The sequence below is a fragment of the Thunnus maccoyii genome, chromosome 23 (assembly GCF_910596095.1).
Source record: "Thunnus maccoyii chromosome 23, fThuMac1.1, whole genome shotgun sequence".
NCBI classification, from domain to species: Eukaryota; Metazoa; Chordata; class Actinopteri; order Scombriformes; family Scombridae; genus Thunnus; species Thunnus maccoyii.
The window spans coordinates 7,140,149-7,164,613 of record NC_056555.1 but is presented as its reverse complement, the minus strand read 5'-3'; the positions used below and the strand labels follow the sequence as shown (position 1 = coordinate 7,164,613).

General features: G+C 41.4%; 2 protein-coding genes across 5 annotated transcripts in view; one reads left to right on the top strand and one right to left on the bottom strand.

Moving 5' to 3' along the window:
- The first annotated feature begins 748 nt into the window (after positions 1-748).
- On the top strand, positions 749-11,673 carry elk3 (ETS transcription factor ELK3). The gene is made up of 5 exons (XM_042403915.1): positions 749-1,082; positions 4,513-4,748; positions 4,859-5,584; positions 6,995-7,117; positions 9,351-11,673. The coding sequence occupies exons 2-5, from the start codon at positions 4,542-4,544 to the stop codon at positions 9,438-9,440; spliced, it is 1,146 nt and encodes a 381-aa protein (XP_042259849.1). The 5' UTR covers positions 749-1,082; positions 4,513-4,541; the 3' UTR covers positions 9,441-11,673.
- A 2,022-nt stretch (positions 11,674-13,695) lies between these two features.
- The window catches only part of cdk17 (cyclin-dependent kinase 17), a 39,891-nt gene continuing 29,121 nt past the window's right edge, over positions 13,696-24,465 (bottom strand). For all 4 annotated transcript variants that reach the window (XM_042403850.1, XM_042403853.1, XM_042403852.1 and 1 more), the window contains 14 exons: positions 23,935-24,068; positions 20,293-20,418; positions 19,878-19,934; positions 19,647-19,761; positions 19,264-19,358; positions 18,759-18,821; positions 18,416-18,539; positions 18,145-18,265; positions 17,130-17,227; positions 16,923-17,028; positions 16,522-16,564; positions 15,144-15,234; positions 14,915-14,992; positions 13,696-14,752 (listed from right to left, as the gene is read on the bottom strand). In XM_042403850.1, coding sequence (XP_042259784.1) covers positions 14,712-14,752; positions 14,915-14,992; positions 15,144-15,234; positions 16,522-16,564; positions 16,923-17,028; positions 17,130-17,227; positions 18,145-18,265; positions 18,416-18,539; positions 18,759-18,821; positions 19,264-19,358; positions 19,647-19,761; positions 19,878-19,934; positions 20,293-20,418; positions 23,935-24,068 — 1,292 coding nt within the window. In that variant the 3' untranslated portion in view covers positions 13,696-14,711. The remainder of the gene's footprint in view (positions 14,753-14,914; positions 14,993-15,143; positions 15,235-16,521; positions 16,565-16,922; positions 17,029-17,129; positions 17,228-18,144; positions 18,266-18,415; positions 18,540-18,758; positions 18,822-19,263; positions 19,359-19,646; positions 19,762-19,877; positions 19,935-20,292; positions 20,419-23,934; positions 24,069-24,465) is intronic.

The window sequence follows — 24,465 nt, the reverse complement described above, 5'->3', positions numbered from 1 at the left end:
CACATGATCCTCAAGATGAACAGAATGGGTCTAATATGTTTGCGCATAAATAAATAGGCTATTGTATTATGGGACTTTGGAGACTCCTTAATAGGCTGTAAGAGCCAGAGAAGGGAAAAAATCAATGAAATACACACAGAACAAGAACTGATAAATAGCTAATCGAACTAAGCACAAGGCGACATATAGCCCTACCTGTAGGCTATATATATACAGTTTTATTCAATTAATTTAATGTTATTGAATTAATTAAACGAAAACAGATCTGTGCATTTTCCTGGCTGCCGCATTTACCGAAATCAAAGGTTGTGCAACATTTTTAAGTTACAGAACTTGACCTTGTGTGTGCGTTAGTGTGTGGGTGTGTGTGTGGGTGTGTGTGTGGGTGTGTATGTGGGTGGGTGTGCGTGCGTGTGTGAGAGAGAGAGAGAGCGTGTGTGTGTGTGTGTGTGTGTGTGTGTGTGTGTGTGTGTGTGTGCGTGTGTGTGTGTGTGTGTATAGGAACAGGAACCCCTCCCGGTGAGCAGGAAGAGGGTGCATGACGTCAGATGTCAGTTGGCTCAGCGCTGAGTGTAGTCGGAATTACACTATTTGTCTGAGTGTGTGTGTGTGTGTGTGTGTGTGTGTGTGTGTGTGTGTGTGTGTGAGAGAGAGAGAGAGAGAGAGAGAGAGAGAGAGAGAGAGAGAGTAAAGGTCTGTGGTCTGTGTGTGTGCGCGCGCGCGGGGGAGAGGTAAAGGGAGGAGGTGTGTTTATGGGAAATAGAGATTTTGTGTATGTGTGTGTGTGTGTGTGTGTGTGTGTGTGTGTGTGTGTGTGTGTGTGTGTGTGTGTGTGTGTGTGTGCTTACACAGACGGGAATAGCCTACTGCGCCAGAGGAAGTGCGCCGGTTCTCCGTCTGCGCGTCCCGACTTCCTGCTCTGAGGCAGGAGAGAGAAAAGCTGCGGATCCGCTTTCAGACAGCAGCAGCAGCAGCGCAGCAGCATGGAGCCCCAACACAACACACACACCCCACTTTAAGACACAAACACACACATAACGCACGGGCAGACGGACAGAAGAGCAGCGGCCGTCCACAGCTGGGTAGGCGCATGTTTCCTTCTATCTATAACTTTCTGGAGTTATGTATGCGCACCCGTGCGTAACAGAGAGGAAAAAAGAGAACTTGTATTAGGTTTTGTTGTATTTGCTGAAACCTGATCAGGTCCAGATATCCATTGTCAACTTGAAAACTACATTAAAGCCGCGCGTAAAGTGTTAAACCTGTGCGTAAAAAGCGTTAAAGCTGTGCGCAAATGGTGTTCAAGCTATACATTAGACACTCTCCGATTTGGCACAGACATACGCGTAAAGTTTCCTCAATTTGGTTGGGCTTCATTTGGAAATAAATAGACAAGAAAAAGAGGTTAGTGTACCAGCTGCTGTGGAAAAAATCAGCCGTGGCTCCTTTAAAATCTAGTAGTAGACTTTCTGGTTTGTCTGGACCTCGCAGACTAATTGCCATGCGCTTCCGGATTGAAGCTGGCAGCAGACAACATCTTGAAAATGAGTCACTGGTGCAAAACAAAGAACCATTTGAGTTCCAACAGAAGCCCCCCTCCTTCCCCATACATACACACACATACTTCCAAAAATAAGAAATAACTAGCCCAGCGTAAATGGATGAAAAGTCTTATGCAGCTTTTTAGTTTGATGTGTTGAGAGCGTGTATCTGATACATTCACCTATAGAGAAGGAGTGAGTTGTGTATGGGTCGCATAATAGTTTGTAAACTTACACTCATGCATGGAGAGGGGGAGTTGACAGGCTTTGACACAGGTTCAGCGCACAGGACTGCGTTCATTCTGAAAATCCATAAATCAACATTTCCTGCTGCTTTGTTTCTCTGCAGTCCTGACGTCACCGAGACAACATAGATCAAAAAGAGTCTGACATCAAGACATAGATGCATTCTCCATATGTTGTTGGGGATTTTTGTGTGTGTGTGTGTGCGCGCGCGCGTGGGTGCGTGTGTGGGTGTGTGTGTGTGTGTGTGTGTGTGTGTGTGTGTGTGTGTGTGTGTGTGTGTGTGTGACAAAGACAGTTTCTGCATCCGTAGGATTAACAATAACAAATCTTCATACGAATAAGGACGCATACACTGTGTGTGTTTGCATTTCTCTGTGCATGCACATGTGTGTGTGGTTCACTGTGACAGGAAGTCCTACCGTCCACAGAGGGAAGGTCTTACTCCGGGGAAAGACGCCCCTCATGCTGAATGACAGGAAGTCCTGGTTTAGACAGACAGACAGCACCGCAGTTCTTCCATCACTTAACACACACACACACACCCATGCAGGAAAAAGGAAGAGTGGATATGCATGTGTGTGTGTGTTTGTGCTTTCATGGTGGTGGGGCATTGTGTGCACCAGATGCACTTTCCCCTCTTTGCTGGAGGGTTTCTTTTTAGGCAAGAACGAAAGAAAGAAAGAAAGAAAGAAAGAAAGAAAGAAAGAAAGAAAGAAAAAAGACAGAAAGAAAGAAAAAAGACAGAAAGAAAGAAAGAAAGAAAAAAGACAGAAAGAAAGAAAGAAAAAAAGAAAGAAAGTTTTTTATTGAATTAGAGGGTGATTATTCTGAACCACATGTTGTTGTTACTGAAGTAGGTAAACTAACCATCACTTCTGGTGGTGATGTTGGAGGTCCTCGCCTCCGATGTTTCTCCACGTTGGAGGCAAATGTGGTTGCCATGGGGATTTCTGATGCAGCTGCAAAGCCTCAACTGTCATATTGTCATGGTTGCAAATTGAATCTCGTCATAAACAGTCATTTGTTGTTTTTGGTCTGGCAGTAAGTAGTTTTATACTTCCTGCCAATAAGGCGCCACAGAGTTGAATTTATTCGAGAGAAAGAGGAAAAGCAAGGGAGACAGACAGGCAGACGCTCACAGACAGTCGGTGGTTTCCAGGTAAACACGTCAGTCAGGCCCGTGCTTGTCTTGGCACAAGGTCACTGGCCACATCCTGCTTTATCACCATGGTAACCAACCAACGTTCGGCCCTCTCCCACTCTTTTTCTATGTCACAGAAGAGAGACACTATGGAAACATACCGTAAATCTGAAGTAACACAAACTAAAGTGGCCTAAATTAGATTCTGAAAAGTATAATCAGCTCTGCAAAAAAAAAAATCTTGACTGTTAGCAGGCAAAAAAACAAAAAAAAGTAACCATAATATATATACAGATGAGTTAATTGAAGGAACTATTACTATTGGGCCAGCACATACTACTCCAATGCAAGCCACTAATTCACTCAGTTTGTCACTCGTCTGTATGTAAAACCTGTTTATTATAATATTTAAATGGACTAAGGGGGTGAAGTAACCATGAGCATCAATGGTGGCTTCACTCAAGCTTTTATTTACTACTACTACTGTCTTGTTTTGGAGGGCAGCCAAGGTCTGCGAATCCATGAGACAAAAGAGTATGTGTTTATGTGTGTGAGATATAAATTTGTGGGGGTTGTGGGGGCATGGTCACCGCTGACGTGCTTGTGGCTTTCAGTGCAGTTTGCATCAGAGGAAAGATCACCATGCACATTTGTGTTGACGTTAACTGTTGCTCCTCCTTTCCGCCAACCTAGCCTCCTTCTGTCTTCCTTCCTTCTTGTCTCCCTTGGTGTCTGAGTCCCTTAACAGTATGAGAATGTCTGAAATGATTTATTTATTATTTTGAATAAATAAAACATTATTTCTTTCACTTTATATGATCTTTCACTTATATATTCTCCTACAACAGTTTCCTAGACAGAAACAATTGCATCATTTTACAATGGATCAAATGGCTATGTGTAATGCAAAAGGTGTCTCTTGTACTGACAAACCAACCCAACAGAGGATTATCACCCAACTCTGCAGTTCCCCTCAGCTCTATGGAGCATTTTAGCGTCTTTTAGCTCATTGTTTTGGTTTTATGGACTGAACTCTGTTGCTTTAGTCTCACAACCCTACTTACCCCAACTTCCAGCAGCTGTTTTCAGGAAAAAGCTCTAAAAGCCCACTGTGTGCTATTTGCCCAGCACCAACCAGACAGACAGAAACATGACTCTAAACAAATGCTCCATGTCTGCTCGGTATGTAAATCGGCAATCGTTTGCTAACATGTTAGCCATAACAACTGCCGCTTTAAAGCTATTTTTCTCCAAATGAGAACCATACTGTATATACTTCAAATCAACCACAATTCTTTGTGATCTCCCTCCTTAAAGAGGATGAACATGTTAAACATTTCTTTTCTTCCACCATCAGTTCTCACCAGAAACTCAGTTTCTTCTGGAGGAACAGTGCTCTCCTGCTGAGTCGTGTCATAAACCAATTCACCCAGTTTCCCTCCAAATTTGACTGTGAGAGCAGAAGCAATTAGAGGTTGACTATCTCTGTAATGGTCTCCTTTCCACAAAATTGATGTTCAAATGACTTTGTGTATGGCGGCTGAATTGGTTTTATTAAGTCTTCATTCTCTCTGACCTCTGCAGATCACCTGTGTCTCTGGTGTCATCCCATCATGGAGAGCTCCATCACACTCTGGCAGTTCCTGCTGCAGCTGCTGCTCGACCACAGCCACAAACATCTCATATGCTGGACGTCCAACGATGGTGAGTTCAAGCTGCTCAAGTCAGAGGAGGTGGCAAAGCTGTGGGGGCTGCGCAAGAACAAGACCAACATGAACTATGACAAGCTGAGCAGAGCGCTGCGCTATTACTACGACAAGGTACGCAACACATACACCTTCAGGACGATTGCAATAAAATGCTAAAAATCTAAAGAAAATTTAAGTAAATTGGTGTGAAGTAGGAAAATCAATTCTTGTTTCCTCTGTAGAACATCATCAAGAAGGTCATCGGCCAGAAGTTCGTCTACAAGTTTGTGTCATTCCCTGAGATTCTGAAGATGGACCCTGCAGTGGTGGAGTCAGGACGGAGTAGCGAGGAAAGTGGAGGTCCGACATCAGAGGCTGAGGCTGAAGACGAGGGTGGAGGTGGGAGAAACCAGTACCTCCACTCCGGCATGTACTCCTCTTTCACCGTCAGCTCCCTGCATCACTCCTTAGACCCTCATCGGCCGATCAAGACGGAGCCCAGATCCGATCGCCATGACGACAGCTCCTCTGTCATCCGATTCATAACCAACCGTGGCCACTCCTCCCTCCCCTCCACTCCACCCCCATCCTCCACTGAGACCTCGTATTCCTCCAGGCCATCTCCTCGGCAGGCCCGCTCTTCCTCTTGTTCCTCCTCCCCGCCACAAAGCCCCGCCCACACGCTGTGGAGGGGACGGGGTCCTGGGGCAGAGACTGATGACTCAGAGCAGAGCGCTCAACCTCTAAACCTGTCGTCAGGTCAGAGGGAAAGAGAGAGGTCACAGAGTACAACCACTCCAGAAAGGAGAGGATTAGCCAATAGTGCGCCTTCAAAAACCAGGAAACCTAAAGGTCTAGAAATCGCCGCTCCCTCCCTCCTCCTGACAGGAAGTGACCTTGTTTCCATTGCCCTCAACAGCCCGGCACTGCCGTCAGGGTCCCTGACTCCTGCCTTCCTCACTGCACAGGTACAACCTGACACATAACACATGTATTAATGCAATTTCACATGCATTGTCCCTCTGTAAATACAGTAGGTTTTAGGTGAGGAAAGAGAAGAAGAGTAAGGGGCAGAATAGGAGAAAAAGACTGAGAAGAAGGAGGAGTCTGTGGACCAAGAAAGTTAAACTTGTAGACAGGGAGGAGATGGAAAGAGGTGAGCGGAAAGAGGGGAGGAGGCGAGGGAGGGAGGAGGTTCATAAGTGAAGCCATATGTTCCTGAAGCTCCTGATTCACTGGCAACAACACACTGACCAAACCAGGACAGTCTGACTACACTGAGGCATTCAGCCGACGCTCTTATCCAGACTGAGCAATCATACGGTGCTGCGTCTGCTGACGGAAAATATTTGTGTATGCTTAAACATCACTCAACACTTGGTATGATAAAGTGTTTGCATGGAGCACCTCAGCTGTAAGGTGAAGTATTTACAGCCACTTATCCAACTCAAGAATTTTCCAAAATGCAGAACTTTTAGAGTTTTGCCCCATTTTTCTACAGGACAGATGTGGTTCCGATTTTGGTTTCAGGGTTAGCCCCTGCAACTATCCCTGTTGAAAAGTCCACCTGAAACCAGTTTTTAGTGGTTGTTGGGCTTTTTGGTATTTTGCTAATGAAGCTGTGAGCTTAATCTGGTGGCCAACCAGCCAAAAAACCACTAACACAAACAATAACGCCATAAACTGGTCTTGAGGAAGTAGGAGCTTAGTAGAGCTGAACGTGACTTCCTGGTCCATGGAAACAAATCATAAGCCAGTTTTTCATCACCAAGTTTAAATTCTATTACTTTATTAGAGAGCTAATGGTAGATGACAGGAAATGAGGGGTAGAGAGATGGCAGATGACATGTAACAAAGACCCCCAGATGGACACGAGCCAGTGGCCATGGCACATGGTTAGCACCCCAAGCCCTATAGTAGTCCATCAGTATGCCTCAAGAAAACGTTTTTAAAGATTTCCATGCCAAGCAAAACTAAACATATACCATTCAGTTAAGCATTGCTGAAAGAAGCTCAAAAAATGGTTCCTGGTGGAAAAGAGCCTTATGTTCTCATGACAGAAGAGAGGAAAAACTATTTTTTTAAGTTTAATATAAAGATACAGCAGAGGGAAGAAAATAGATGTCATGAAATATGTATAAGTGGAGTTTCCTGACCTAATGAGAGTCAGTCTGTCTGGTAGATGCAAGTTCACTAGAGGGCAGACTTGGCTTTGAGCTCTTGACTGAAACAACACACCATCTGGCTGAGACTGAATCACATGACAATTTCACCGCAGACTATGAATGGCTCCCCGGACTTATTGCCAAAATAAACACTAGTGTTTCATCTTGGTGTATTTATCCTCTGACATTTCATTTTGGGTTTTGTTTATGCAGACTCCGTCTGGTCTGTTGCTCACTCCCAGTCCTCTGCTTTCCAACATCCACTTCTGGTCCAACCTGAGTCCAGTGGGACCCCTCAGCCCCGCCCAACTGCAGAGCCACACCCCCCTCTTCCAGGTACCACACGCAAACATTTGGTATAACTGTCACTAAAAAAGTCTCCGCCAGGGTACGCTTGAAACACACTAGGTCATATGAATTGTTGTCCAAATACATCTAAAGGTGAAAAGTGTTCAAATAAGGATAAAACTTTCGGACAAATTTTCCTCCAAAGCAGTAATGGTGTCATACAAAGTGCCGGAAGTAGTTGTGTGAAGAATAAAAAAAAAGAGCATGTCAGTTTTGGAAAGTTACAAAAATTGTTGAATACAGACCCTGAAAAACATCAGAAACGTGTGTGCGGAGGAGGTTTCAGATGCTGTTTGACAATCCAGCAAGCACTTCGTCTGAAGCATACTGATGCCTTAACTCTTCTGTTACACCTTTCCAGAGCAGTTTTTAAGTCTTTTGGTCCAAGTCTTTGAGATGTAACTAGCAAGTCAAAAAGCAAGTATTTAGGCGTAGTATGCAGATTATAATAAAGCACAATGGCCAAAATAGAACCAAATACTTATTTTTTAATGGAAACAATGTAGAGTTTTAATCTCAACATATGGCTACTTGGTCACATTAAAACAAGGATCAGTGCTATAAACTATAAACTTCTACTTTGTATATATAAGTGTGTTCTAAAAAAGCTCTAATGGTTTCCGTTTGGACAGTGCTGTGTAAGCGCAGCAGACAGCTGTCCATTCGCTCTGTCATGTATCAGCGTATCAGCCTCACAGAGAAAACAGTGGCCTACTTTGGTGGTGATGATAAATCTGAATCTGCCTGTAAACTATCTCCATTTACATCAGCTCCCTCCCTCATAACTACAGGGTCTTTATAGTCATTTCACACCACAGATTTACCTCCCCAATTTTTTATTATTTTTTCACTCAGTTGTGTGTGTGATGTTCGTATATGTGCGATTTCACCGTGTGCCCGGGTTTCAAAATAAGCTACAGATGTTTCCGCTCTGGTGTGGACAAGAAGAGGGGGCGACTTCCTGTTGGTGAGGGGAAAGAGGGAGGGCTGGTTGGTCAGGAGCCCCTCCCACAAACACACACACACAAAACCCAAAATAAACCATTTATCTTGTAATGACCAGCTCTTTGGTCCCCAGAGTACAGGTACATTTTTAAAGTCCTCACAATGTAACATAAACAAGAACACTTTTTCCTCCCATGATACACCAGCAGTCAGACTACAAAGACATGATGTGATGTCACCTCACCTTTCCTCATCTTATTGCACAAGTGCTTCTGAGAAAGCATTAGCTAACCTTAACATTATGGTTAACATCATTGATCTGACATCGCTAGTGATGTATTGGTTGTGTGACTAATATATATGACTCAATATTGATTTATCACTTCTCAATAAACCAATATACTCTATGTTTTTTGTATGCCACCACAAAAAAAAAACAAACAAACACAAAAACAAACTTAATTCTCTTTAAAGCCCCTATGTGAAAACAGTCCCAAAATATTGGTATTTTATGGAGAGTAAGACATATTTTGTCAAAAACTTTCAGGATCTATATTATTCTAGTATTTATCCTTTTATTTCTTATGACAATATAGTATGGGCAAGCACATACAACTAACCGGCCACTTTATTAGGTACACCTGTGCAATCTAATGCAATCCAGTACAACAGCTCTGCTATAAATTCTACATTTATGAAGCTTATACATTTCCAGTTTTTGTACTGTCAGAAAGGTGATAATTCTACTTTATATTTATTTATTTGAGGTTGTAATGGGTGGTGGTGGTGTACTGGAGAGCATTATATTGAATGGTGTTCATAATATTTTTGTTCACTCCTTTGCATACGTGAGGGGGGCAAAATATTAGTAAGACTGTAAGAAGACATTAGGCAAGCATATCCAGCTGTCTTCACTTTCAGTGTTGGGTGGGTTCTTTTTACAAGCCATCAGGGTTTTTTTTCATCCCACCTGTGCCTTTTTGTTCTTGTATATTTCTTTTCTTTTCTTGTCTTTTATCATATGTACAAATAAAGAACATAGAAAAATGTTGCAAAACATGGGTTGAATAAAGAATGAAATATGACACATCTTACAGGATTTACCCACAAAAATAGCACAAAGGAAGATTACCAGAAATATTACTCAGTCACCAAGCCAACTCGCCAAGTCTTCATGACCCTGATTTGGAAAAATCCCAAATTTCTCTGAGAAATGTATGTTTGTATGAGTCTTAGCTGGGTGATTTCTACCACTAACTGTAATGTCTCCCTGCAGTTCCCCACCTTGCTGAATGGACACATCCCAGTGCCTTTGCCCAATGTGGACGCTCCTTCTCCTTTGCTGCTCTCCTCAAGCTCCCACTAGTCCTGATAACACCTGGAGCCCTAAGAACGACCTGGGCCAAACCAGACTGAAATAGGCCAGATAAGGACTAAGCCAATCAGCCTTAAACTCTGTTGATGGACCACACAGGGAATGGGACTGAGCCCAATAACACTTTGATCTGAAACCTGTTCCTTTACATTTATAATATGAAGAAACAGGAGCTTCACTCTGAAGCTTTGCTCTCCAAGAAGAGTATTTGCATTTGACATTTCATTCTGTTTACTACAGTTCAGCTGATATCATTTCCCGTGTTCTTCACATTTGTGTTTGGTGATTTCTTCTATTCAGGGAGTAAAAGCCTCTGTGACAAACATTTAGACTATCATGGCACACTAAAAGTTTAAACCTAAACTAAGATGGAAAAGAAAGATGAATCCATGGATGTAAGATTTGTGTCTTGTAAATTGACCCGGTTAAAAAGGAAAAAAAAGATTGATTAAGTTCTTTCAGCAGTAGAGGCTCTTGAAGATCCCTCTGATAGGAATCTCCATCATATCACCAGCGGGAAACACTGAGTGATGATCAAACCACTCATTACTTTTTTCATCTCATTTCATTTCTCATCTCATTCCACTTGGTGCAAATCTCAGTGATACAGACTGGGTGCAATTTTATGAATGTTATTGCTATTTTCCCCCGTGCCCTGACTAATCTCAATACCCACACCTCTCAGACAAACAAAAGAGACCTGGGGAAATCTATGTCAGAAATGATGAGACCTCACTTAGCCAGACAGCTTTACAAGTTTAATATAGAATGGCAGACACTTCACCTGTGGACTCCACCACAGCTTCTTTAATTAAAGAAAAATGAGAGAAACAATAAAAGGTGAACATTTTGCAAAGGCTAAATATTCACTAGGTTAAAACATTGCAGGTTGTGACACATTTTGCTTTTCACAAGCGAATGGGAAACTTTCTTGTACTAAATTCTTTCTTTTACTAAATTCAAAACACTTACAGGTGTTGATGTTACAGTGGTTCTTGGTCTGGTATGACCGGTAGCGTACTAATGTTAGCAAACTTTAATTAGATACTGCTGTGAGACTGACACTACTAAGTTAGTTCACTGACTTTGTGACTGTTCTCCACTTGTGCTACTGTCAAAATAGGTCTTAGCATTTATCATTATCTAATGTGGCAGCTGTTCAGCTAAAGTTATGTAGTCTTGTTTTTAAGTATAAGAAAATAACCCTGGGGTTATCTCAAATTTGGCATGAGAATTTAAATTTAACAGATAGCCTTGAGGGCGGAGTTTGAAAGACATGGGCGTTTACCAGGCGAGGACGGTTTAACGAATGACGTTACTTAGTTGCATTATGGGAAATGTAGGATTCAGCGTTTTTGGAGCTTGAGTCATACATGGAACTAAAAGTCAGGAAATCTCAGTGTCTGATGCATCAGTTTTGACCACTGAATGGTCAAGGCTTTCTCTTGTGAATACTTAATGAAAGTGCAATGCTAAATCTTGTGAGTGCCCCTTTAAAATGGGACCATAGCTGGATAATTTGATGCTACAGGCTTCACAGGGCAGTAAAGTAACCTTGACATGACATATAACAAGTAAAGTGTGACTATATTTTTTTCTGCACTAATTTTCCCGGGCCATGACTCCTAATGTGCACAATTTTGGTTTATCAAAATATTCAATTGACTGCTGTCTCATTTATTAACCTGAAACCAATCTGTCGTGAAAAAACATGACATGAGATTAAAATGACATGGCAAGTCTCTCAGGATCATTTTCATGATAACCTGATATAAATTTGTCCAAATCTGGATTGTTTGAGTGGGATGTGTGGCCTCATGAGATAATTCCCTCACTGACTCCTGGCAGAGCACCTGCTAGCCGGAGCGCCAAAACGCTCTGGAAGTCTTCTGTAATGCTTCAACAATTGTACTTGACGCTGTGAACTTTTTTTTTTTTTCCACCTGTATAGTTTCATGCTTTTTCAAAAATGCACTGTAGCCTTGTACCAGCTGTGCCTTGTATAATGTAAGTAAACTTATTAAGCTTTAAACCAGGTTTCAATAGACATTCCAGGTCAAAATTGCACAAAAGCTTTTTTTTTTCTTCTTTTTTTGTAAAACGACTCCAGGTTATTTTTATAGAGAAATTAATGGAAGTGTATTCTCAATGATTTGCTTGTGTTTTGCTGTTTCGTTGAGAGAAATGTTACTGTTTTTTGGAATAAAATGAGCATTGAATGCTATTACCATGTTCTCTTAGTGTGTGTAAGCATCACACTGTATACTCTAACTCAGAATCACTATATATACACTACAAGGACTTCTGTAGTTTGTAGTTGTAGTTTCCTATGATTTCTGTGGCGCTACTTGAAAACAAGACATTTTAGAATTACTACATTCATTTTAGTTGGCAATACAAACACATTCCCGGTGAAAGAATGACTGCAGCACACACTGTTTATGAAACAGATTAAATTTACTTTCGATGGTTATGAGAAATAAATAGTTCCAGTAAAAAGAGTCACACACCAACTGTTCACCGGCAGCTCAGTGTTTCAGAGAGGTCGAGTTCACAACACAGCAGGCCTTCCATGCATCAGGCACACGCACACACACATACGCGTTCAGACATGTTCACATAAATTCAGGTCATTCATACTTTTGAAAAAGTACAGTTTTACAATGATAAATATTTAGCTGTTGTAGAAATCTCCTTTCATGCATGTTACTGCTGTTCATGTAAAAAATAAAATAAAATAAAATAAACATGGTTTGCAGTAAATAGTGAGACAATCCTACATCTCTACAGCGCTTGTGTGATTAAGTTTCAGTGAACCATCCACACAAGCTGATAGAGAATGTGTGAAATACATTAGGAGGGGAGGGAAAAAACTTGCCTCATTTTAAAGCTACCTAGGGACAAATCATAGGGCAATGGGTCAATGTAATACAGGATAACTACCATTAATATAATGACTTTTTTCCTGTGAACACAATACTTGTGACATTATTTGAAATGTAAACAGTTTTACAGTGTTAATTCTGTTGTGATAGTTTGTATTGAGCTTTAATTGAAAAATAGTTTGATCCACTTTGACAGGAAACATTCTGTTCAAGTTTTTAATTACAACTAATGATGAGAAATACAGTACGTTTAAAGGATTATTACACTATTTGCTGCAAACAATGATCAAGTTAAAGTCTATAAACTTAATGGTCTCTGTTATTAATGCGTGTGTCAAGTATAAGTAGTGCTAACCGCACTTTTCTTTCATATTTTACCCAATCAGTGTGTTGAAACTGAGAACTCTAGTCTTTCTCAGCCAAACAGTAACCAGATAAATCTTTGTTACTTGAATTTTTCAGAAAGACTTTGTAAAAGAGCTGCAGTAACAGGAAAAAACCTCTCAGATCTTGTCAAATTCTTACATGTTCAACCTGTGATGCATTCCTGGTGTCATTGAGTGGAGATCTTTACACTTTACACTCAGTCTTTTTGTGCTACTGTGAGTGTACGAATTGGTCTTTCTGCCTCTTCAATGATTGATTTCTCCCTGTATGACTGTTGAATGTTGGAGCAACATAATAATAAATTCAAATATGACACGAACTGTTAATATTTTAGATTAATAAAACACTTTATGTTGTTAAGTAGCTGCTGCAAATATCTTCATACATCTACTTTTGTCAAGTTGTCTGCAGGAATAAGAAAAACACACATTGACACTAAATCACACCAGGAATGCACACCAGTAGACATGTTACAAGTGTTTAAGTGATTTGAGGAGATCATCCATTTGCTTCAGTAAACATGCAGTTAAAAGTGAGACTTCTCAACCGGCTTCATCTGTAGCATCACTGTCAGTTGCAAACAACACAGCGGGCAGTTAAATCTAAAATTTCAATTTGAAATCTTTTTTTTTTTTCTTCTTCTTCTTCTTGTGTACAAACGCTTGAGAGAGCAGTGGTCCAACGCCAAGTGGAAATTCTGCCTTTGAACACCTTTGAAGGGCAGAGACGGACACTGCACCACCTCCACCGATCCCCCTCCCCAACCCCCGACCCCCACTGTCCCACCCCCCTTTCTGAAAAACATGCCACAATGACACTGTTGTTTCACAAGGAGAGGTCAAAGGTCACAGACACAGAGAATACATCTTAATACTGTTGGGTAAACTCAGCCATGTCGAGGCTGGGGTCCCTGATTCCAAAAAAAACAAACAAAAAAAAACACACTGAAGTGCAAGTTAAAAAACAGAGTTACTGCAGTGAGATCTCCAAATGCACACAGAGCGAGAAAGTGTAGCTTGCATTTCTTTTTTTTTTTAAAGCAGTGAAGTCCTGGCAGTTGTGAGAGGGGTTTTAGGGAAGGCTTGCTGGCTTCCTGTGGGACGTCACATGACTTCCTGTTCAGCTTCTTCTGTGCTTCCCGCTCGTTTGCCTCCCCCCCCCCTCCTCAGTTTTGGTCCCGTTGCTATGCCAGAATGGAACAGAAAAGAACTGAAAGTTTCATGTTCTTCTAGTTTGATTGGACAGCCCCCCCCCACCCCGACGGCAGCGGGGCTTCTAGAAGAAGTGTCCATCTGAAATGTTTCAGTAAAATGACCAGAGGGAATCCAGAGAAACCGTTTTCTCCCCAAAGAAAGACTGTTTATCCTCCCAGTCCCTCTAAACCTGGAAATGTCGTAGAGTTCAGTCACGGAAGCTCGAAGAAAAACAAAACATAAATTCCGAATATATATGTATATATAGATATACATATTTATAAAAAAAAAAAAATCTGAAGGAACTGAAGCGTTCGGTCTCCAAGCACGACAACAAGAACAACAACTTGGGTCACAGCGTTGACATCAACATCAGTGGGATTCTAACTCAAACGAAGCCGGAGAATTGTAGTCAGAAGAAAAACAGAAGTCACCTTACTGACTGGTCAACTGTGCGTGGCGTCTCGAGTTCACGTAATGTACACACACGCACGCACACACACACACACACACACACACATGGTGTGTTAAATACAGACAGTAGTAGTTTAGCAGCAAAAAATTCTACCCCTCCCTCCCACACCCAAATAAATAAAACACAGTCTCCAAATAGATTCAAACCCAGAGTCACTCGCTCAGAGGGGTGTGTGTGTGCGTGTTAATGAGTATGTGTGTGTGTGTGTGTGTGTAGGTAAAGTGGGGGTCACTCCGAGGGTAGATGGGCTCATGCGAGAGACGTTGGTCGGGGTGGGGAGTGATGATGAAGTTGGGCAGTGGACCGTCTTCTTCATCAAACACTAGAAGAGCATGCTCTGCCTCCTGTTGATCTTGCCGTTACCTGGAAGGAAAATACAATACAAATAATGACCTCTGCTTTATGATATCATTTATAAATCATTACATTAAAACCCTCTATCAACCTCATACTTCCTGCTGTCTGATTCAAGTCATTTTCATGATCTAACAAGTGCTGAAGCGTCTGCGTGTGTTCACCGCCCACCTGACTCTGGGTACGATGAGTTCCTGTAGCCGGGGTCTCTCTGCAGCTGCACCTCCTTTAATGTGAATATTGATACACCTGCAACACAGAGGAGAGCTTCAGTCTGCAGCAAGACATCAAGGCATAGAAAGCTACAAACCTCCCACGAAAGCTCAGAGATGTCAGTTTTATTCAGCTGTGTGTGTGTGTGTGTGTGTGTGTGTGTGTGTGTGTGTGTGTTCTCGCTCACTTTCAGGCAGTGTATGAACTCTCATCCCGAGCTGCCTGAAGTAGGACTGTTTCATCGCCTCCTCGGCTGAGATCCTCTTCTTGGATTCGTACTGTGGAGGCAGAAACAGGAAAAATCAAACATCCTGTGATATTCTGTATTGTCCTTGTCTGCACTCCCAGTAAGGGTTACGGTGGTGATAGTATTATGCCCCCTGCTGTCTGCAACCGGTACTAACGTCAGAGCAGCAGTGGCAGGACGCTTTAGCTTTTCATTTCTCACATTTTTAATAATTACAGGAAGAAACATATAATTACTATCATTATTATTGTTACAATGTTGAGCTGACAATTTCCAGGTAGCAATCATAGAGCATCAAATGATTAGAATGTTAGCATGTTTATTAAAAATGTCTAATAAAAAGAGCATAAAAGCTCAAGAGAGAAAAGAAAAAGTTCCCAAAGATTGAGTCAAAATAAACTACAGCGTGTGTGTTCATCATAATGTAGGAACATGTCAGTGCAACGGTGTGGCTCACTGATGTGTTTTAAACAGTTTTTGGACAAAAATGGAGCTCTATGTTACAGAGGAATAAGCTACGTCAGCTACTCAATGGTCTTTTTATGGGATTTGTTCACAATAAGAAGAATATAGAATATGAGCAGACTAATCCTCTGATATAATAATATTAATATATTGTAACTGATGATTTAGTGAATTGTATTAATGAACATGTATTAAAAATTGTGAGCTTCAGGAAAAATAAATCAATGTATAAATATTCACTTTATAAAAGTCTCTTAAGTTGTACCTACTTGCTTTATTAGTAGTTAATGAGTCATTGACTAATAGTTTATGGCTCAGACATTAATAAGAATGTTTCAGGTAGTATAAAGTCTCTCTGGCTGGTGTGTATCCTCCTCCAACATGACACTGTTAGACAGCTCCAACCTCTGAGCACTAAACATTTACAACTGCAATCTCTATGTGACTGTGATTATGAACTTATGATTGTTTTGTTGAGCATTTTTTAATATTTGCAACCACATTATTACCCAACAGAAATGATAAACAGGAGCCAGAGGGGATTTTTCACAAACGTTGCAGCACAAAAGTTGTTTTTATTAATGGCTTAAAACTGATTTATAAAGCACTAGTGTTTCACAGGGCCTTATTAGAAAGTGGTATCACAATGAAAAGTGCATAATTCCAAGTAAATGACTGTATCAGTATGATTCTTCTCATTAATAAGGAACACATTTGCAATTTTTCATACAAGTGTAATGTGTAACAAAAAAAGAAAAAAAAAAAGAAGAGAAAATAAAAACAGCAGATGCAAAATAAGCTATATAAATGAAAGAAGTGCATTCTGGGTAGTATTAGGGAAGTAATCACTCACTCTGAGGAAAGACAACAGCAGCTCGATGCCTTCGCCGTCCAGCCTAGAGGAGACAAAAGGAAGAGCAATGGTTTACAGTCAGCGGCCTGATGGGAATGTGGTGGCTCATAGGAAGGAAGGAAGAGGACAGTCATCTCTGAAATGTTCAGCAGGATTTCCTGCCCATGGTAAACACACGCCATCACACACACACACACACACACACACACACACACACACACACACACACACACACACACACACACACACACACACACACACACACACACACACACACACACACAGATGCATACCATTGCTGCATACATGCAAAGAAACAGAGAAAAAAATAGATTTGTGTGCATAAAACTTATATGTACACATCAGAGCGTGCAGGGCCACACACACACGGTTCACAGTACCTGGGAGCGTGGTTGATGAACGGCTGTGGTTTATATTTGGGGAAGTTGTAGGATTTGAACTCTTCGATGGAGGAGATTCCCGGCCAGTTCTCCTCCGTCGGTGTGCCTGGAGTCACATAGTCACAGCCAATCAGCACATGTCGACGTGTTAAACAGGGTTAAACGGGTTTTCACACATGTGTTATTGGCCTGATTGGAGTCACTCACCCAGTAACCTGAAGATGAGGTGGAGCTCGTCCTCCACTGTGGAGCCGGGGAACAGCGGCCGACCTGCAGCCATCTCATAGAATATACAGCCAACGCCCCTGCAGACACACACAAACACACAATATTTACATGAGCAGCAGCAGGAGTAACCATTAATGGCTGTACAGCTGAAGCTAATGCTCACTTTTCCATTTGATATTTAAAAAAAAAGATCATTATATTAACTGCTTAGTCTATAAGATGTCTAGAAAAAGTCAAAAATAAACACAAATGTCCATCACTAGGTACTATTCTTATATATCATATACTGTTGATACGATATGAAACAGATAAGTAGTTAATCCTCAAATGTCAGAGGCTGTAGCACATAAATGTTGTGTATTTTTTACTTGATAGATTTACATTCATTGATTATCACCTTGTGAGTTTCTTTTACAAACTGTATATAAGGTCACACAACCCATTACATAACATTTCTGATGAGGCTCCCCTAAATTAGTGTTTTTAACAGTTGTGACCAAGAAATGTACTGTAATGTACATTGTACTGTGTACATGTTCTTACATTTTACAGTTGAAAAACTACTCTGTATTCTCTTTTTACTACTGTCACTATTCTTTGGTAAACAAACACTCTTTCAAAAGGAATCTTTTGCATTTCTGTACTTACATTTCCTGTCATTTATCAACTGACATAAACACAATACTGATATACAGTATATGCAATGAGCTAATATTGGCCTTTATTTTGATCTAGCTGATTCATCAGTCGGGTTTGATTTTCAATCTCAATGTTTAAGGTGAGAAGTTGAACATTTACAATTCCATGAGAACTTCATGTGCTGAAGAAGATGGTGCACTACGATCAAAAGCTCCAGAACAGATTGTTTTGCTGATAATCAAAATTTGTATGTATTATTTTTAGTTGGACTCACTGACTGATGGACTAATCATGTCTGTACTAAGCAGTAGTGTTGATTAAAGAAGTATTAGTAGTATTATTGTGAGGCTCGTACCACATGTCGATTTGTGTTGAATACTCTGAAGAACCCAGAAGAACATCAGGAGGCCGGTACCACAGAGTCACCACCTCGTTTGAATAGGTTTTAGTTGGGACAGACTTGGCTCTCGCGAGACCTGGAAACCCACCAAACACATAAAGACACATTAGGATTCTGAACAGAGCACAGCTGGAAATTACCTGATGCTTTTTCATAAAAAAGGATGCAAGGATGACAGAAATACTCCTGCTCCTCTTCTCTCCACAGCCATAAAGGTTCCTTTTACCAAAATCAGCCAGTTTGAGCTCTCCTCTCTCATTGATGAGGAGGTTCTGGGGCTTCAGGTCCCTGTGGAGAACTTTCCTCTTGTGACAATACGACAGCCCTCGCAAAATCTGGAACAGGAAGACCTGGAAAAATATGTCATGTTATTAGAATCTGAGCCAGTAACATAAAGTTGCTGAGATTTGCTCCTGGCAAAATACTGAGCGATCTCATTTCATATCAATGACATCATATTTAACAGAAAAGAGCAAAAAAAAACAAGCACATGGGGTTAAGTAGGGTGTGCAAAACTGAAATAACAAGGTAAAGAGAGCAGAGATCATCAGTAATAGTTAGAGTGTCACCTTCACATTGTGCATGCTCATGATGTTTCCACAGTCATCCATGTACTGCTTCAGATCCTTATCCTACAGGAAGAGACGATCCATCAGACAGGAAGTAGGAACAATGACACAGTTTTATGATTCTCCTCCTTGTCTCTTTATCTTAATAAGCTCTGCTGTTTCTCACCTCCAACTGATGCATCAAATGTTCCCTCATATCTACGTTAAGGATAATTTCAGCATGATTCTGATCGTTTCCTACATTCCCTTCCTGTTTTTGACGTCACTCTAGATCACTTTCCAGTGCTTTTATCTTGTGAAAACATTTGCTCCCATGCTGTTCCCGAATTTGTAAAACAATGACTTTCTCCTAAATGGTAAAAGCTGATAACCTGATATCATTGAACAACACAACTTGGCCTCTGATCCGATGTGACGGGTTCACCTTTATATGCGGTAGTTGTCCAAAGTGATGTGAGAATACCTTTTATTGCGGCGTACGTGTGTATGAACAGCAGACTCTTACCAGGTATTCAAACACAAGCGTGAGGCTCTTGTCGGTGTGGACAATGTCGTGTAACGTCACGATGTTGGCGTGTTTGAGGTCCTTCAGTAACGACACTACAGAGACAGACACAGGCAGACAGAAAAATACATTTCACACCTTTTAATGAGACACCTGCAGTGTGTTGGGATTGCAGCCAAAGTCTCAAAAGCGGATACCTATCTCTAAATCTTGATGAGTAAAAGCAAAACTACCTGCATGGTTTGATATCACATGAGTTTATTGGCAAAATATGTGTCTTTGGTTATTTTGGTGAACTGATCCTTTGGACAGTGGACTAAAAAGGGGACAACATACTGATAAAACCTGGTTCTGTTGGTGAAAAGTGTAAAATGACGGCTTACCTTCTCTGATGGCGGTGCACGGCGCTCCCTCTTCGTGCTCCAGCCGGATCTCCTTCAACGCCACCAGGTTGTCTGTCAGCTTACTGCGTCCTTTAAATACTGTGGCGTAGGTTCCCTGAATGCGACACACAATGTTGGTTCAATATTACTGACTCAACACAAGTTGAGGTGTCAACAACACATATTTCTTTCATTGCGGGTGAGTCAGATGGAATTTCAGGCCTTTCTCACCTCTCCCAGCTTGTCGAGCTTTATGTATGTCTCCAACTTCCCGAAACCGATCTCCGACTGAGGAAAACAGAGGAAAAAGTTAGAATTAAGCATTAGTTAGGTTGCAGGTCCACTAATACTTTGGATTCAATGACTTTATTTGGCTTTGGTGTCATTGTTGGCGAGCTTTTGATATACATAAATCTTCTTGTCAGTGATAATCTGCAACAAAGCTGCAAATCATCACATAACAGCTGAGTGTTATGATCTAATTTGATTGGCTAAAGGCAAGAGGTGAGTGCTTGTGAGTCCAGATTAATACATCCTAGGCTCACACCGGGCCAGTTGCCATGGTAACTGGCACAGAGGGAGTCTGCAAAGCAATAAAGATAGCACACACAGAGGCACAGACACACACACACACACACACACTTACCAGTGAGGCTCGGCGGGAGCGGCGGCTGAGCGGCTGGTCGAAGGGCGGGCTGCTGAGCTGCAGCTTCTCCAGGTAGCCGTCGGGAATTCGGATGTCGGCGGGCAGCGATAAGCGCTTGTTGAGGTCCTAAAACACACAAAAACATACAGACACAAAATGTTTAGATAGTGCTTTAAGTTTAGTTTGGGTTTTGACATTCTTGTGGTGATGTTTTTAAAGATATTTCAGATTGGAAGTTTTAATTTCCAGGTGACAAATTTTACCCTCAAAACAGGGTACAGATTTGTTTTAAGAGCCAAAAAAGGTCGATAGCAAGATTCAATTCTTGATACGCATATTTAAACTTCAGCATATGTTGTTAAGTTAACCACATGAGCCTTGAGCACTTGAGAAAATAATATACCGCTACTTCCCCTGTGTCTCTATAGTGTGAGGCACGTTTCAGCAGCAAGCAGCAAAGACAATGTAGGCTACTGAGTCCATCCACCCACACACACACATACATACATAGACATACAGAGACAGACAAACACACACACACACACACACACACACACACACACACACACACACACAGTGTCTGAAATAACTCCCTCTCATCTCCTCCTACTCCCAGAGAGAGAAGACTGAGATCAGGTCGTTCACCATCTTATGGAGGGTAAAAATAAGAGCCGAAGCGTGACAGCGGCTGAACGTCAAAACATGAGCAGAAATCAGATTGTAATTGTGAAACTGGCAAACAGCCAGAATACAAAAAAAACCCCCACCTATGGCCATGTTTATTGATGTTTACAGATCATATTCTCAGTCTGTATTCAGCGATGTTACTGGGCTCATATCTTACAGTAGATGACTGATGTTATCTATTCTGAGATCAGAATAAGTCCACATCTGACAAAACGCTGATTGATGTGAGAAAAACAAGTGCGAGTGGAGTAAAAATACAACGCGAGAAGACGTCACGTCTGTGTTTCGCACAGTTAAAGTTATCATACGTGCTTTTAAGTTTAGCCTCTCCGAAAATACCATCCTCTCTGATCTTACCCTAGCTCATGACAGCGCTGCTCGGACGAGCTGCCAGAGTTATCACACCTGAGACTTCTAATAAAAGCTCCGTATCTTGATGATGAGAATTATTACATAACGTGACTCTGTACAGCTTTCTGTCTGATGTAAAATGCTGTCTCAAAACTCTTTCATGTCAGTGTCCAACACGTTTTTCTTCTTAGCATTTCCTCTATTTTTATTAAGAGTTATCTTTGTCACGTAACTGGGAATAAGGCTAAATACCATTTGACATTTCTCTTTACTATTGTCATAATCATACCTGACTTTTGGTACAGACACCAAAACGTTACTGTTTTCCAATACTTTCTTTGAGGAATATGTTTTGCTTCCCTTTTATCATTTTATATAAGATGCTAAAAGTCTCATGATGTCTAAACACAAGCAGATGTATAATAACTTCTGAAAAATATGTTTTAAATCAGTTATTTGATCACAGAAATAGCAAACAAGAATATAAATTTAAAAAAATATATAAATTGGCACTAGCTTTTGGTGCTTTTGGTACAATTTTTGATACTTGTTACAGACACATTTTGGCTGCTACCAAAAATGTTCCATTATGGAAATGGAGCCCTCGCTGTGAGGTGAAGTACTTTTAAAGTGATGTTGAGTTTCATATTTAAAGTTTTAGAATTATAAATAATTCGCTGGGCTTACACTACACTGTGCATAGTGAAGAAAACTGACAGCACAGTTGTTGCATTGTTACACTGGGTGATAGGGTCGGGCCCATAGGTGACGCCATCGTCCACTAAGTTTCATCACGTCCATCACGATGTTTCACTGTGGACATGGTCATGTGCCAATTCTGCAGACATCGCCCAACCCCACTGGGTGTATGTATTTGTAAAGCTGTGTGGATTTTTAATATACATATCAAGCCATGTCCAGTGGATTGTTCACTTGGTTAACAGTTTGACACTATGCATCTGAAATTGTTCACCAGATTATCACACCAGCTGATGAGGTAAAAATAACCAAACTGTTTTACCACTGAGAAGTACAACGGATGTTTCAGCCTATCAATACTTCCATTTATGTTTTATGATTTTATGTTTGTATACTGTAAGTGTGACAGTGTTGAGATTCTTCTCCAGTTTGTAAGTGGATAACCTTGAAGCATGGAGGCATCGCACGAGTGACAAATTGAAAGCTGATGTTTGGTAATAAGAGTCAGTAAGCGAGCACATACTGTGCCCTTAACTTCCTTTCTGACACAAAAGAGTTTCATTAAAACCTCCAGCAGCATCAAAAAAAACCACAAGAAGAGCAGCTCTATGCTCATGTAACTTATGCTTGTGTGTGTGTGTGTGTGTGTGTGTGTGTGTGTGTGCAGCGGGTCAACTGATTTTCACCACATCCTTGAGTTCCTCTTGTTTCCTGCACCTACAAATGAGATAAACAATCCAAACGAGCGAAAAATAGGTCAGGGTGTGTGTGTGTGTGTGTGTGTGTGTGTGTGTGTGTGTGTGTATGAGACTGAACTGCACTTAGTGATGTTGTCAAGGTGGGTTCTGTCATACACACTCCTCTGCCAGCAGGGGGCAGGAAGTGTCCAGGCTGAGACGATCATCCGTGAAACATCCCCTCAGGTTAATCATTTATAAAGATGAAGATGATTTATTGAGGACACGTCTGAATGCAAAGCAGTGTAAACCCACATAAAGCCAAAATTTAGTGTGATTTTATTAGTGGAACAGAGGTTTGCCACCTTTTTCAGCTTATATAAGCACTGGTGTGAAATAATACCACAGAAGGATGGGAAATGAATGGTGGCTTGGAGCAAAAATATCTCATACAAAAACCACTGTGAAAGTAGAAACGAGCAGGCGGAAGAATCCCCTGATGATCATGAGGACTTTTCTCATTTGTCCTCTTCGCATTTCATTTGCTGCGCTTGTGTAAGTGACTGTTTCTACTGTTTCCTGAAGGCCACTGAAGCCAATTCATCATCCTGAACCCAGTGAGTATTTAAAAAGCTTCTTCTGGTTGCTGAAAACTGAACAGCTTTTAGTTAGAATAAGTAAAAATATGACTGTGCCGTATTTCCAGCAGCACTAAAAATAATTAAAAGCCAAAGATTAGTTTGCATTTTATTTGAAGAGGGTAGAAAGTGAAATTTTGATTTAAATAGAACTAATATACCAATGTGTGGCAGAAATTCATTATGTGCATCCTTGCAAGAAGAACAAAGGAGACCCCTATCCCAGAATGCTCTCTGTCTGGTTGGCTGGGGTGGTCCACATGTAGAACATCACTGTGGTTATGACACAGATTATCACGCTGTGTCTCTCCGCTGCTGTGGTCCTTAGGGAGCAGGGCTGCTATCAGTATCATGACACCCCAGGCACCGAGAGCCCATTAGGAGACAAAGACCCCTCCCAACCTTCTCCCGACTTAGATCTCCCATGAGGCCGAGATGGAGAGGGGAGGAGGAGGAGGAGGAGGTGAAGAGCAGATCAGTAGGAGAGGAGAGGGGGTGAAGGGTGGAATGTAGACTCGCCTTGTAAGAGGTTTTTGTAGGTGTTGTGAAGTGTGTGCATATGTTTGTGTGTGTATATGAGGGCGTCTCACCTCCATGGAGATTCGCCGGTGGACTCGGTTCCTCAGACAGACGCCGGTTGGAGACTGAACCTCGTCCGAAGACGTTCCTGATGCCTGGTCGCTCTCCCCGTCTGAACCCATCTTCAGGTTCTCATGCACGATGTCTGACGGAGAAGACGAATCAACAAATACATTAAATTACACAGAAACACATGTTAGTAGACATGATATTGGATAGATCAGATGGAAGTTGTCCCTTTATTACAAATCAGGTCTAGTCTGTTCAATATGATGGATAGGTTGCAGTTTAAAGAGACGAACAAAATCGATGCAGCAGAACCAGAGATATCGCCTGCATGCATTCTTCTTCTTTGTCAAAAACCTGGCACCTACATTACCCACAATTACACTCGACTGCCAATGGTTCAGTTGGACATTCAGGTATGTTACGATAGCGGCCAATGTAGCCTCGAGCAGTAAGGCTCAAGCAGAGTTGAGGAGTGAGCTACAGAGGTCTAGGAAGCTCACTTCTTTCTCACTCCACACCCCCAGTTTTGAGAC